This window comes from Balaenoptera borealis, assembly GCF_965194805.1.
Source record: "Balaenoptera borealis genome assembly, chromosome: 15".
In the NCBI taxonomy this organism is placed as follows: Eukaryota; Metazoa; Chordata; class Mammalia; order Artiodactyla; family Balaenopteridae; genus Balaenoptera; species Balaenoptera borealis.
Genome location: NC_138871.1, coordinates 11,424,190 through 11,436,988, shown reverse-complemented (window position 1 = coordinate 11,436,988; position 12,799 = coordinate 11,424,190). Strand labels below are relative to the sequence as shown.

The window sequence follows — 12,799 nt, the reverse complement described above, 5'->3', positions numbered from 1 at the left end:
TAAAGAAGATGCGGTACATATATACAATGGAATATTACTCAGCCGTAAAAAGGAACGAAATTGGGTCATTTGTAGAGATGTGGTTGGACCTAGAGAGTGTCATACAGAGTGAAGTAAGTCAGAAAGAGAAAAACAAATATCATATATTAACACATATATGTGGAATCGAGAAAAACGGTACAGATGAACTGGACTGCAAGGCAGAAATAGAGGCACAGATGTAGAGAACAAACGTATGGACACCAAGGGGGGAAAGCGGGGGTGGTGCTGGTGGTGCGATGAATTGGGAGAATGGGATTGACATTTACACTAATATGTATAAAATAGATAGCTAATAAGAATCTGCTGTATTAAAAAAATAAAATTCAAAAATAAATAAATAAATAAAACTACTTAGGCTAAAAAAAAAAAAAAAAAAAGAATATGGCCCATTTTATTGCCTCAAATAACAGTAACCTTCAGTAGGGAAAGAACTACCCCATGTGACAACAAACTTGTTCAAAAGGGCTTCAAATGCACAATCATCAGTGTAAAACCCTCACATCTTACTCTTGAAACCTGTCCTGTTTTCACTTCTTTCTGCTAAGAGGCCACGCTGTGGAATTTGAACAAGAGACACTGTACTGTGGAGAAAGCCAAGGGCATCTGGAGAAGAGTAGTGGGGCTCTGAAAAGCACTGGCTTTGGAGTCAGTCAGACCTGGGTTCTTATTTCAGTGCTGCAATTCTAAGCTGTGTGACTCTGGGTAAGTTACTCAATGTCTCTGAGTTTCAGTTTCCTCAAATGAAAAAGGAGAAAATAGTACCTTTCTCACAGCGTTTTTGTAAGGGTTAAATGAGGCCTTTTATGTAAAACACTTGGCACAGGGTCTGTAAGTAATCAACACTGTAAGTAACTGATGATGGTTATTATTATTCCTACATTCCTATAGCACCTGTAAGGTGCTGTATTTTGATCTTCTTTCCCTATAACTGAAAAGCTCTAGGATAGAACTGAGCGAGTAGTATCTTTCAAGTCTTGGTGCACTAGAGAAAATAACCAAGGCTGTCTAGTTCCCAAACCAAGAATTTTATTTGACCCATTCATGGAGTTGCTCTTCATCGTAGCTTTCTCTTCCAGGCAAAAGGTACCATTCTTGATGGAACCTTGGGTTTCAGAAATGTTTCAGACCCCTGTCTGGCCTGTCTCACAAGAACCCCACCTGTTCTTTTTACCTTAAAATGACACTAGTTCGCATGCTCTGCCCTCCTGTGACAGTGAGTGAGAGGGAGAAATGAGGAAAGGGAAGAGGCAGTGGGCACATCTACCCTCCAGGCATGCAGCTTGCTAGGAGGCAGGGGTCTGGGCCCAAGGAAGGAAGCCTTGAGTGCACTGTGGCTTCCCTGTGTCTTTAAAGAAGCTGGTTCTACATGTCATGTCTCTTGGCCCATCATAATTGGCTATGAAACTTCCTTCTGATCAAAGATCTCCACCCTTTCCAAACACAGTTAAACCAGCATTAGAGCCCCAATCCCAAAACAATGAGCTCTACAAGAATGACACGTATAAAAATGAGTCTCTGTCTAAGGTTCGGGCAAATCTCGGTCAAAGGTAAACAGATTTATTTATTGCAGAACACTGGAGAACCTTGAACTTGCCAGTATACACTGCGGGTCTTCCAGAAGGGGGTATAGTACGCAGTATTTTATAAACTTATCTGCTCACTGAATTCTCACAGGTCTACTGACACTTTATGGGAATGGGACAAGAAATACCGGTCCACACTCATCAAAAGACTGTCCCATTCAGAGAGAGAAATTCTCCTGCTGGTTCAGATGTCAGCCAGGTCCATACATCAAGTTCATAGTGCCATAAATGCCTACAGAGCAAGTTTAAGGTCCTGTGTTCAGATGGTACAAAGATGAGCAAGGCACAGCTCCAACTTCAAGGAGAACAGATTTTACTTGATCCTGACCTTTGTATTTTAAGCTTTGATTTGGAAGGCAAGGGATAGCAAGAAAAAGAGAGTGAAAACACATTGATGACTTCATCAAGATACAGTAAATGTCCATACAGTAAATACCAGGAGTTTCTTAGTCTGAGAGTGACACACAGTTGTAGGATACTGAAGGTACAAATTTTGAAAACTAAATTTCCAGCAAACTGTAATAACCCACCCAAAGACGACTTCAAGAAAGTTCTGAAATTCCATACAAAAAAACCCTCCCTTATTAGAGTAATAAATAAGAATATCTTCCAAAAATATCCAATTTCATCACCTTACATAAAGAAGATGTAGTTTTAGTAACAGTTTTCTTTCTTTTTTAAAAAATATTTATTTTATTTTTATTTATTTGGCTGCACTGGGTCTTAGTTACTGTGTGCGGGATCTAGTTCCCTGACCAGGGATCAAACCCAGGCCCCCTGCATTGGGAGCGTGGAGTCTTAACTGCTGGACCACCAGGGAAGTCCCCAGTAACAGTTTTAAAATGAAAATGAAAGGACGATTTCGAGAGGAAGTTGTGTCTAACTCTTGCCCATTGGAAAAGAAGGGAGTTTAGGGAAGCGAAGTGATGGGTACAGAGGTCATTTCAAGCTTCACTTTGGAAGGGGGTTTTAGGCTCCTCCCGGGCTGAGCTTCTCTTCAGTGTTCTTATTTGTCTCCAGCTGCGCCTGGTGAGCTGGGAGCTTAGCGGCCTCAGAGAATGTTACCCAAAGTAAAGTGAGCCACTAAGTCTTCTGTTGTCACAAGACTGTCGTGATGCGCAGAGTAGAGCATGAGTACAACGCAAATGACCTTCCTGCTGGGATGATCTAGCATCTCCAAGGAGGTAATGACTGGAAAGGTCACAGCCCTAACTGTGGTGGTATCGTTCTCACTACAGAGGGGAGCATTCTGAACAAAGGGCAGAGAGAATGCAAGGCTGGGTGTCATTGGCACTTGTGTGTTAGGCTCCTTGGCCACGTCATGTCATTTGTAAGGCTTTCATCACTCCTGCCCTTCAGCACGCCTCAGCTTCATGGGTCCCCCCCTAAAGAAGTATCTTTCACCCACACCAGGGGAGAAGGAGAAAGGATGACCTGCAGCTCTTTAAAGAAACCGGTTTGTTTCCACATCACTCAAGTGTCTGCTGAGAATCGCTATTTTCTGCCAACCAAAGTTCCTACTGAATCAGAATGCAATCACTGGACCTTCATGTATCTCTACTAAGAATGTAGTATTGTAAGCAGGAGCCATCCTCTAAGAGAGGCATTTGATTCCTCTGACTCGGACAGTGTGCAAATGTGATCAATAGGCACCTTGCACAAATGCTCTGAGACAAAAGACCAGGAAATGAGAGACTTCTTATCTCATAGCTGCAACTCTCTTAAGCAGGGTTTTGACTGGTACAAATAGCATCCTTTTATCATCTACTATGAGGCCGAACAAACCATGGATTTCTAAGCTCTCTTCCTTTTCCATCACTACTGCTTCTGACAGTCTGCTTCCTGATAGGTAAACTGAGGCAGGAAAAGAAAAAAAATAAATTCAAATTGTTCTTTTGGAAGACAGCAGTTTTGGTAAAAGCTGGGTGGTATGAGGTTAAAGGTGACCGACACAAAGCCTGGACATCATCAGTCAGTGCAGCTGTTCACCCCGTTCCTCTCTCGTGCCAAGAAACTGTAACTTTCCTGTGATGCGCCCTACAGATGCCACGAGGGTGCTGAAGTCTGACCTGTTACCAGGGTTAGATCAATGAGGACTGTAATAGCACAAAAGAAGCATGCTTTCCGCAGTGGTGGTAAAGAAGAGACAGTCCTGAGGATAAAGCCAGTGCGTCTGCTCTTCTACAGATACTCTGTGTCATGAGAAGTTAGTGTCACCTCAACCCTCTTCCTTTCGCAAGTGGGAAAGGGGCCTGTCTGGGAGCTGCCCACCTAACCACAGTCAGCTGTCCCCCTCACCACTTCTGTCTTGGGTCAGATGTTCCCGCCATCTTTAGACCTCTCAGCAATCAAAATCAGAAGGCCCTCTGGGCTTGACTGGAGTCACGTCTAACAAAGCTGTGCTATATGCAGTAAGTCCTACAGGGCTGTGCCAATCCACCTGCTTGCCTGCTCAGCCCTCTCCTTCGGGCTCTAGTTACTCTTGCCATCCGCTATGAGGCTGGGGGTCTTCCCTGACAATCATCTTCTGGAATTTCCAAGAGGTTATGAATTGCAGGACCGCTAAGCCCGGTAACCCCTCTGAGTAGTTCACACTGTCTTCCTCAAAGAGTCTAAGTTCCCTGAAGGCAAGAATCAGGTGACAACAGAGGATGAGTTCTATTCACATTGACTAATGAAATAAATGAATGGATGAAGAGTGAGTGAGGAAAGCCCCAAAGATTTCTTGGAATTTTGTTAAATTTTCAGGCACTTCTAATGTTTACTACATTGTTTATCTCCCATTGAAAGGTGCCTTGCCTAACCCAATAATATCAGGCCTTTTCACGACAAAAGGAAAGCTCCTAAAGCAGTATTAAATCAGCAAATCCAAGAAGACAAGTGCACTCTGTTAAAGTTCAGACTTACGGACGTCTCTGCATTCTGCCACATGTGAGAGATCCGGTAGCCCACCAGTTCCCCATCCTGCCGCTTAATTGGAGGCTTGATCCATTTGACATCCACCTTGTTGCTAGACTCATTCAGAAACATAGTGACATTCACAGGTGCTACGGACGGGGCTACAAAAGAGAAAGGAGAGAAGGATGAGGAAGTACGAAGAAAAGCACATAGAGAGTCATTCTCTTCTTGGTTTTTGTACGTTTGGTTTTTTAGTTTTCTATGCAAAGCACTCAAATGAGACTGAGATTAATAGTGGACTTTCATACAGTTCTATGAAGATTTATTAAGATATGGTATGTAAGTGCTTAGCACAGCGTCTAGTTCATCGTAGGCACTCAGAAAATGTTAGTTCTTCTCATTTTCCAACACTTCCTTCATGATAAAATCTCTTCGATGTCACTTTTGTTTAAAAAAAAAAATAGTGGACTTCCACCTTCTTTTCAATCGAGGACCATTAAGATATCATGAGTTTAAAAAAGTAAGCTTCGTGTCTAAGATTCCAAACAAAATGATCCCTGCGTTTCCTCAAGATGTTTAGTGACAGGCTGGTAAGCAAAGCAGTCTGAGCAAGAAATAGGAAATGCAGAAATAGGTTTTGTCTGGTTGCATATAATCTTTGCTCTTTTTAGGCTCTGTGAGCTCTGAAATATATTTTTGGGCTACTTTAGTGTGTTTGACAAGACAGCTTGATATTTCTATCAAACAAATGACTTTCATATTGCAACAATCTTTGTAAGAACCACTCAAATAAAATTCTCTTAAAAAGGCCACACATACACACAAAAAGTAAGCACTATGGACCTAGAGATGATCATACTAAGCGAAGTCAGACAAAGACAAATATAATATGATATCACTTATATGTGGAATCTTTAAAAATGATACAAATGAACTTATTTATAAAACAGAAACAGACTCACAGACAGAAAACAAACTTATGGTTACCAAAGGGGAAAGGAGGGGGAGGGATAAATTAGGAGTTTGGGATTAACAGATACAAACTACTATATATAATATAGATAACAAGGACCTACTGTATAGCACAGGGAACTATATTCAATATCTTGTAATAAACTATAATGGAAAAGAATCTGAAGAAGAATGTATAACTGAATCACTTTGCTGTACACCTGAAACTAACACAACATTGTAAATCAACTCTACTTCAATAAAAGTTTTTTAAAAAAGTACGCCCTTTCCAAACTAAAACAACAAAGAAGTGGAAGACAGGGAAGGAGGTAGGTAGAGCTCACGGACTCCTCTTGGGGGAGCAAAACACACACAACTCCAAGAGGATTCTCCAGTAGACACCTGTGCAGCAGAAGGTCAAGAAGGCCAGCTGGGGATCAGTTCTATGTCATTTGAGCTGTACAAGGCAGGGAACACTGCTGATCTCAGAAGGAAGCCACGTTTTAAAGTCCAGAGCCAGGTTACTAATGATCTGAACAGAGCTAATCAGTGAATAAGTTTAAACATGTATGTGTATGTGTGCGTGTGTGCATGTGTGCGTGTGTGTGTGTGTGTAAGATACCTCATGAATGAAGATCAGAGGGTCAAATACTATTTGCTGGGTTAGGTGACAAAGTGTAGAATTTAGCACTGGTTTTCACTCTCTGGTTTATAGTAAATTCTACACAAGCCACATATTCACTTTATGTCAAAATGTCTATATACAAGGATAATAAGAGTTAAAGCACTTTTTAGAAAAAGTATGTATGTGGGTACAGTATGTGTACAAAATAATTTGGGAAACAAGTTAAGATCACAACTACATTCTTTTTTGGGAGGGAAGAACTTGACTGTAGCTATTAAAGCTGAAAAAAATATGCCTCTTGACCAATATTTTCTTTCCATGAATTTAATCTAGAAAAATTCTCCTGTAGGTAGTGTTATATTCATTGAAGCATAATAGTGACAGAAAGGAATAAATGTAATGTTCAGTCAATAATTACGATATAATAAATTCTGATAATTTTCCAATGGAATACTCACTACCCCATACTGAAAAGAATTTGCGAGACCATGTAAATTGATATGAAAGAATATCTAATGGTGCGGGGGGGAATAAAACTGCAAAAAAGTACGTATCAATGATCCATTTTAGAAATTAAAAAATAAGTATTTTACATATAGGAAGAGTAAATATGCAATAATATACACCAAACTGTTGTTGTATTAGTGTTTAGGGGAGATTAAATTGTATATTTCTGATATATCTGAAAGGGAAACAAAAAGGGCACTGTAACCTCTTTGTCTCTGCTGATTCCAGGAGCAGTAATCATGAAGTTAGAGCAAATTTCAGCTTAGGAAATATATAGCTAAAGCTGTACCTATGAAATGAGTCACACAGTAGAATTTAGAGGGAAACACAGCTGACTCAACATGTCTTTATGTCTGCTCCCTCCTAAAACCCCTCTATGATGACAATAAGAAATTTAAAACAGTATGAACTCACAGGGTACAGAGGAGCCAACAGTGGAAGAGAAATGCCAACATACATATGAAAGCTGAAAAGCAGAGTAAGAAGGTGTAATTAACTCAGTAAGCTGATTCTCCCCAAAGAACCACAGAGAGGCTCAGAAGTGGAGGGCCCAGGGACCAGAGTGGGGACTAAAACTGGAAGATTGAAAGTTTGATCAGGAAGTAGCCCTCGAGATCCTTCTAACCTATTCCCACACACAGCTGGCAGGTATCCCTCAAATTCCCACAGGAGACAGGATGCTTTATTCTCTGAACTGAAAAGCTACTGGACTTGGGGCACCAGTAGAATGGAGGCACGATGAGGGGCTGACAACTAGGGAAATAAGTGGAAGTTCGTACACTGACTGAGGGGGACTCCACCTCTGGCTCCTCCCCACCTGATCTTAGAGCATCAGCAGCCGTGTTCATATTCCTGAGGCAGCAGACAGGAGACTCAATTCTAGAGGAAGTAAGTGGCTCCAGGGGAAAGAAAGCCAATATTGACACTTGGGGGTATCCAAACTAAAACACTTAGGTCGCTGCCCAATCACCTGACAGTGAAGCCTACAAGCCTCACCCACGCTCACAGAGCTTCCCATCAATTGCTGGTTCTTCACTCTTCAATAGGAGAGACGGTGGAAGATCAGAAGAGGCTGGGGAGGCCTCCTTCATGAATGTCAGGGACCAGAACAAAACACAGGACAGAGCACTCAGAGGAGGCAGAGACAATGTAGGGAACTAGAGAAAACTAAAACACAAACAAACAAAACCAATAATTAACATACCCAAAGATAAGAAAAGGCTCTCATAATTGAGAACTGGAAAAAACTGTCAATGAAAAATAAAATTATTCTTATATATTATATTGCCAATTTCAATAAAGTATTCAATAGAAGAATTAGAAGATAAATCAAGTAAATCTCCAAAAGAAAAGTAGAATAAAAATTTTAAAAAAGAGGCCAATTTGAGGGAAAAAAAATTGAGTAAGCAATTAAAGAGTTTCAACAAATGTCTAATACAGTTATCTGGAAAGAAAAATAGAAGAACATTTTTAAAGGAAAAAATGTATAAGAAAAAGTCTCAAAACCAAAGCATTTGCATTCCTAGATCGAATGCCTATAATGATGAATGAAACAAATCCCACATCACAGCTCATTACAGCGCCATGATTAAAGAGAAAAGATATTAAAAAAAATTAAAGGGGGCTTCCCTGGTGGCGCAGTGGTTGAGAATCTGCCTGCCAATGCAGGGGACACGGGTTCGAGCCCTGGTCTGGGAGGATCCCACATGCCGCGGAGCAACTGGGCCCATGAGCCACAATTACTGAGCCTGCGCGTCTGGAGCCTGTGCTCCGTAACAAGAGAGGCCGCAGTAGTGAAAGGCCCGTGCACCGCAATGAAGAGTGGCCCCCACTTGCCACAACTAGAGAAAGCCCTTGCACAGAAACGAAGACCCAACACAGCCATAAATAAATAAATTTAAAATAAGTTTAAAAAAAAATTAAAACTAAAAAACAGTTCACCTAGAAAACTCAAGTTATCAAAATTCTCTACAATGACACATGAAGCTAAAAAACAATGCAGAAATACTTTTAAAATTTTGAGGGAAAATCATTTCCAACCTAAAATTCTCTATTAGGAAAAATTACCAATCCAGTATGACAAACAGACATGCAAGGTCCCATAGTTTTTATTTATATATATATTCTCTCTAGAGCTAACTGAGAAGGTGCTCCATGAGAATGAGAGACAGTAAACCAAGAAAGACAAACGCCCAGGAGACGGCAAAGGAGTCACTAGGATGACTCTGGAGGAAGACAGGAAAAGAACCACATGAAAAAATTTAAGATAAGAGTGTCTGGGCCTCACTCAGGTCCAGGAATAGTGTCTGTTCCCATCAATCAGCCTGGAAAATCTAATGATTCAAGGAGCACTGGGTAGAGTACACATAATTGTTTTGTCTCAATTGTGGGTAATAGTTGACCCTAGATGAAGCACTGCTCTGGTCCAGCCTAACAAATACTAAAAGCAATGTCCAAAAGGATCAGTCTTTTCCCATTAGCTTAACTGTGACCCCAAACAAAGCTCAATATTCATAAGAATACAAAAATATCTAGCACTCAACAAGGTAAAATTCACAATGTCAGGAATCCAACCAAAGATTACCAGACATGTAGAAAAATTGGAAAGTACTCTCCACAATAGGAATATAAATGAATCAATCAAAACCACTCCAGAAATAAGACTGATGTTAGAATTAGCAGACAAGGACATTAAAACAGTTATTATAACTGTATTCCATATGGTCCAAAAGTTAAGTAGAGACAGGAAAGATACAAAAAAAGACAAAAATTACAATGTGAGAGTTGAAATATACACTAGATAGAATTAATGGCAGATTAGATACTGCACAAGAAAAGATTAGTGAATTTGAGGACATAGGAATAGAAACTACCCAAAATTAAACACAAGGAGAAAAGCAGGGAAAAAAGTAATAGCATCAGTGAATTAGGGATAACGTCAAGTGATATGATACATGGGTAACTGGAGTCCTCAAAGGAGAGGAGAGGTGGGAACAGAAAAAATATTTGAAGAAGCAATGGCCAACATTTTCCAAATGTGATGCAAACTATAGACATGCAGACCTCAGAAGTTCAATGAACCCCAAGCCCAATGGATATAAAGAAAATTACACCAAGGCACATCATAATTAAATTGCTCAAAATCAAATACAAAAGGAAAACCAGAGACATAAGACACATTATACACAGAGGAATAAATTAAGAAATACCACAGATTTGTTATCAGAAACAATGCAAGCAAGAAGACAGTGGAGTAACCTAGAACTCTATACCTAATAAAAATATCTTACAAAATGAAGGCCAAAGAAACCCCTCAAAAGTAAAATAAAGATTTCTTTCAGACATACAGAAGCTGAATTTCTCACCGAGAGTCACACTACAAGAAGTAATGAAGAATCCTTTAGGAAGAAGGAAAATAATACCACATGGTAATATGTACAGATTTACACCAAAAAAATGAATAACATTAGAAATGGTAACTACCATTTGGGTAAATACGAACTGAGTAAACATAGGTTTTTTATAATTATATAAATCACTCTAAAAGATTATGACTATTTGAACAAAAATAATAACAATCTAGTGTGGGTTTATAACATATGTAAAAGTAAAATGAGTGACAACAATAGCATAAATATCTGGAGAAGAAAAATGAAAGTATACTATTTTAAGGTTCCTATACTATACCTGAAGTGGTATAACATCACTTGAAGGTATATAGTAATAAGTTAAACCTGTATACTATAAACCCTAAAGCAACCATTGAAAGAACAGAAAAAAAGAGTTATGGCTAATAAGTCACAAAGGAGATAAAATAGAATAAAAACATTCAATTAATCCAAAAGAAGGGGAACAAATTACAGACAGAACAAATAGAAGACAGATGTAAATCTACCCATATGAATGATATCATTACATTTTAATGGATTAAATACCCCAATTTAAAGGCAAGGATTGTGAAGTAAAGTACTGCCTACATGAAATACCCATTGAATATAAAGATACAAGTAAGTTAAAAATAAGTATGAATAAAAGATACACCATGTAATCAAAAGAAAGAGTAAAATGGCTATATTAATATTGATAAAATAGATTTCACAGAATATAATATTACCAAAGATAAAGAAAATAATTTCATAATGATAAAGTGGCCAATTTATTAGGAGAGCATAGTAATATTACACAGTTATGCACAAAATAACAGAACTTCAAAATATGTGAACAGCTAGAACTACAAATAGAAATAGATAAGTTCACAGTTATAACTACAGATTTCAATGCACCCGTCTAAATAACTGATAGAAAAAGGAGGCATAAAATCAATAAGTATACAATTTGAAAAACACTGTCAACTAACTTGACCAAGTTGACATTTATAGAACACTCCATCTAATAAGAGCAGAATACACATTCTCAAGTACACATGGAACATTTATCAAGATAGACCATGTTCTGGGCTGTAAAATGAGTCTCGATACATTTCAAAGGATTCAAGTGATATGAATTATGTTCTTTGGCCCCAACAGAATGAAATTAGAAATCACTAATACAAATATTTGGAAACTACGTTAGACACCTAAGTAACTAATGGGTTAAAGAAGAAATCAAAACAGAAACCAGAAAGTTTTTTGAACTGAATGAAAATGAAACACCATATAAAAATTGTTCTCAGAGGCTTTTCTTCCTCATTTAAGATATTTTACAATCTTGGCACTAGTTTCATTTGTTCAAGGATTAAGCCCTAACAATTTATGACCTAGACCTGTCCCACCGTCTGTATTAAAATTGGAGCACTGATTATGTAAGGCTGGAGTTAAGGGCAGGAAAGAGGTTCTGAGTAATCCAGAGCTCTAAATTGGGAAATAATGGAAACCGGACAATTCAAATCTAACATAACTACAATATTGACTCCAATATTCATAAAAAAATACAAACTCTTGGAAATCAAAAGCAGCACACAGAAATGAAAGTTTACAGATGTAAATAAAATTTGCTATAAGAAAATAATGTAGAGACAACAGTACCTACTTCATATGATTGCTATGAGGAGCTAATGAAATAATGCATGTAAAGTACCTAAGATGGTCCCTGGCATGTAGTAGGTGCTTATTGAACATTAGCCACTTTCACATTTATTAGCTTTCTTAAGTTTGATGCTATGAGTAATAACTTTCACATATTTATATTTTAATTAAAATAATATATGCTATAAAGAGTGTGCTACTATTAATATCTTCCTATGTAAAAGAAAATATTCCCTATACATAGCAAGTATAAGGTTTGTCACTAAACCCTTTTCAATTATAGAAGGAAACATCTTTCCCATTTTCACTGGTCACCTCCATAAAATTATCCTCCAGAGACAAAGGCCACACAAAGAAAAAGAAAAAGTTAAACTCTGAATCAGGCCACTGGGAAGGATTTGTTTCATCACATGCCATCGGGCACAATATGCATTCTGAACCCCAGGAATTACCTCTTTCGGTTGTGCTGGCCAGAACCCAAGGGCTCACTGCAGACCAGCCGACTTCATTCATGCAGGACACACCGATGCTGTAATTTGCCAGAGCCTGCAGCTGCTCGATTTGATACAGATGTGGTGAAGCAGATGTGTTAAAAATCATGACTGAGCCATGACTCAGTGGCTCAACTTCCTCGACCTAAATGAAGAGTAAAATTGTGGACCAGGCGTTAGTAAGGGGGTAGGAATGTCAGACTTGGGGCATTCATGCATTCGGTGTACATGGCCCTTCCTCTCCACTGAGGGGAAGTACCTGCTTCCTTTCGGGCCACACCTTAAATTTCCCACCAGGATCACTGTGTATTACTCATGCTACTCACTTGTGCAACAATTGAGGACCTGATGAAAAATGCCTAAAATAAGTGTTCTCACTCCGGCAGGTCACAGAGCAAATAATCGTCATCATAACATTATAATTATTCTACATTATAATATAACTTATAATAAAAGTAGCTCTTCCTCTCTCAGAATCACTTCAGTTCTTGATCTTTTTTTTCAGCTGTTTCACAGAATATGCAGTAAAGACAAGGGACATCGTATGTGGGGCAAAACCTGAAATATTTACTGTCTGACCCTTTAGAGAAAATATTTCCCAAATCCTACTTTAGAAGACGAGATACTTAATTTTTTTTAAAAAAATCTGTATTTCTTTTCATTATGTCTCCTGAGGAA

General features: G+C 38.7%; 1 protein-coding gene across 2 annotated transcripts in view; it reads right to left on the bottom strand.

Annotated features, from left to right (window-relative positions):
* Window positions 1-12,799, bottom strand: part of MERTK (MER proto-oncogene, tyrosine kinase) — a 115,520-nt gene that overhangs the window by 40,837 nt on the left and 61,884 nt on the right. For both annotated transcript variants that reach the window (XM_082357827.1, XM_082357826.1), the window contains exons 7-8: window positions 12,083-12,266; window positions 4,533-4,684 (exon numbers count right to left, since the gene is read on the bottom strand). In XM_082357827.1, the coding sequence (XP_082213953.1) occupies window positions 4,533-4,684; window positions 12,083-12,266 (336 nt within the window). The remainder of the gene's footprint in view (window positions 1-4,532; window positions 4,685-12,082; window positions 12,267-12,799) is intronic.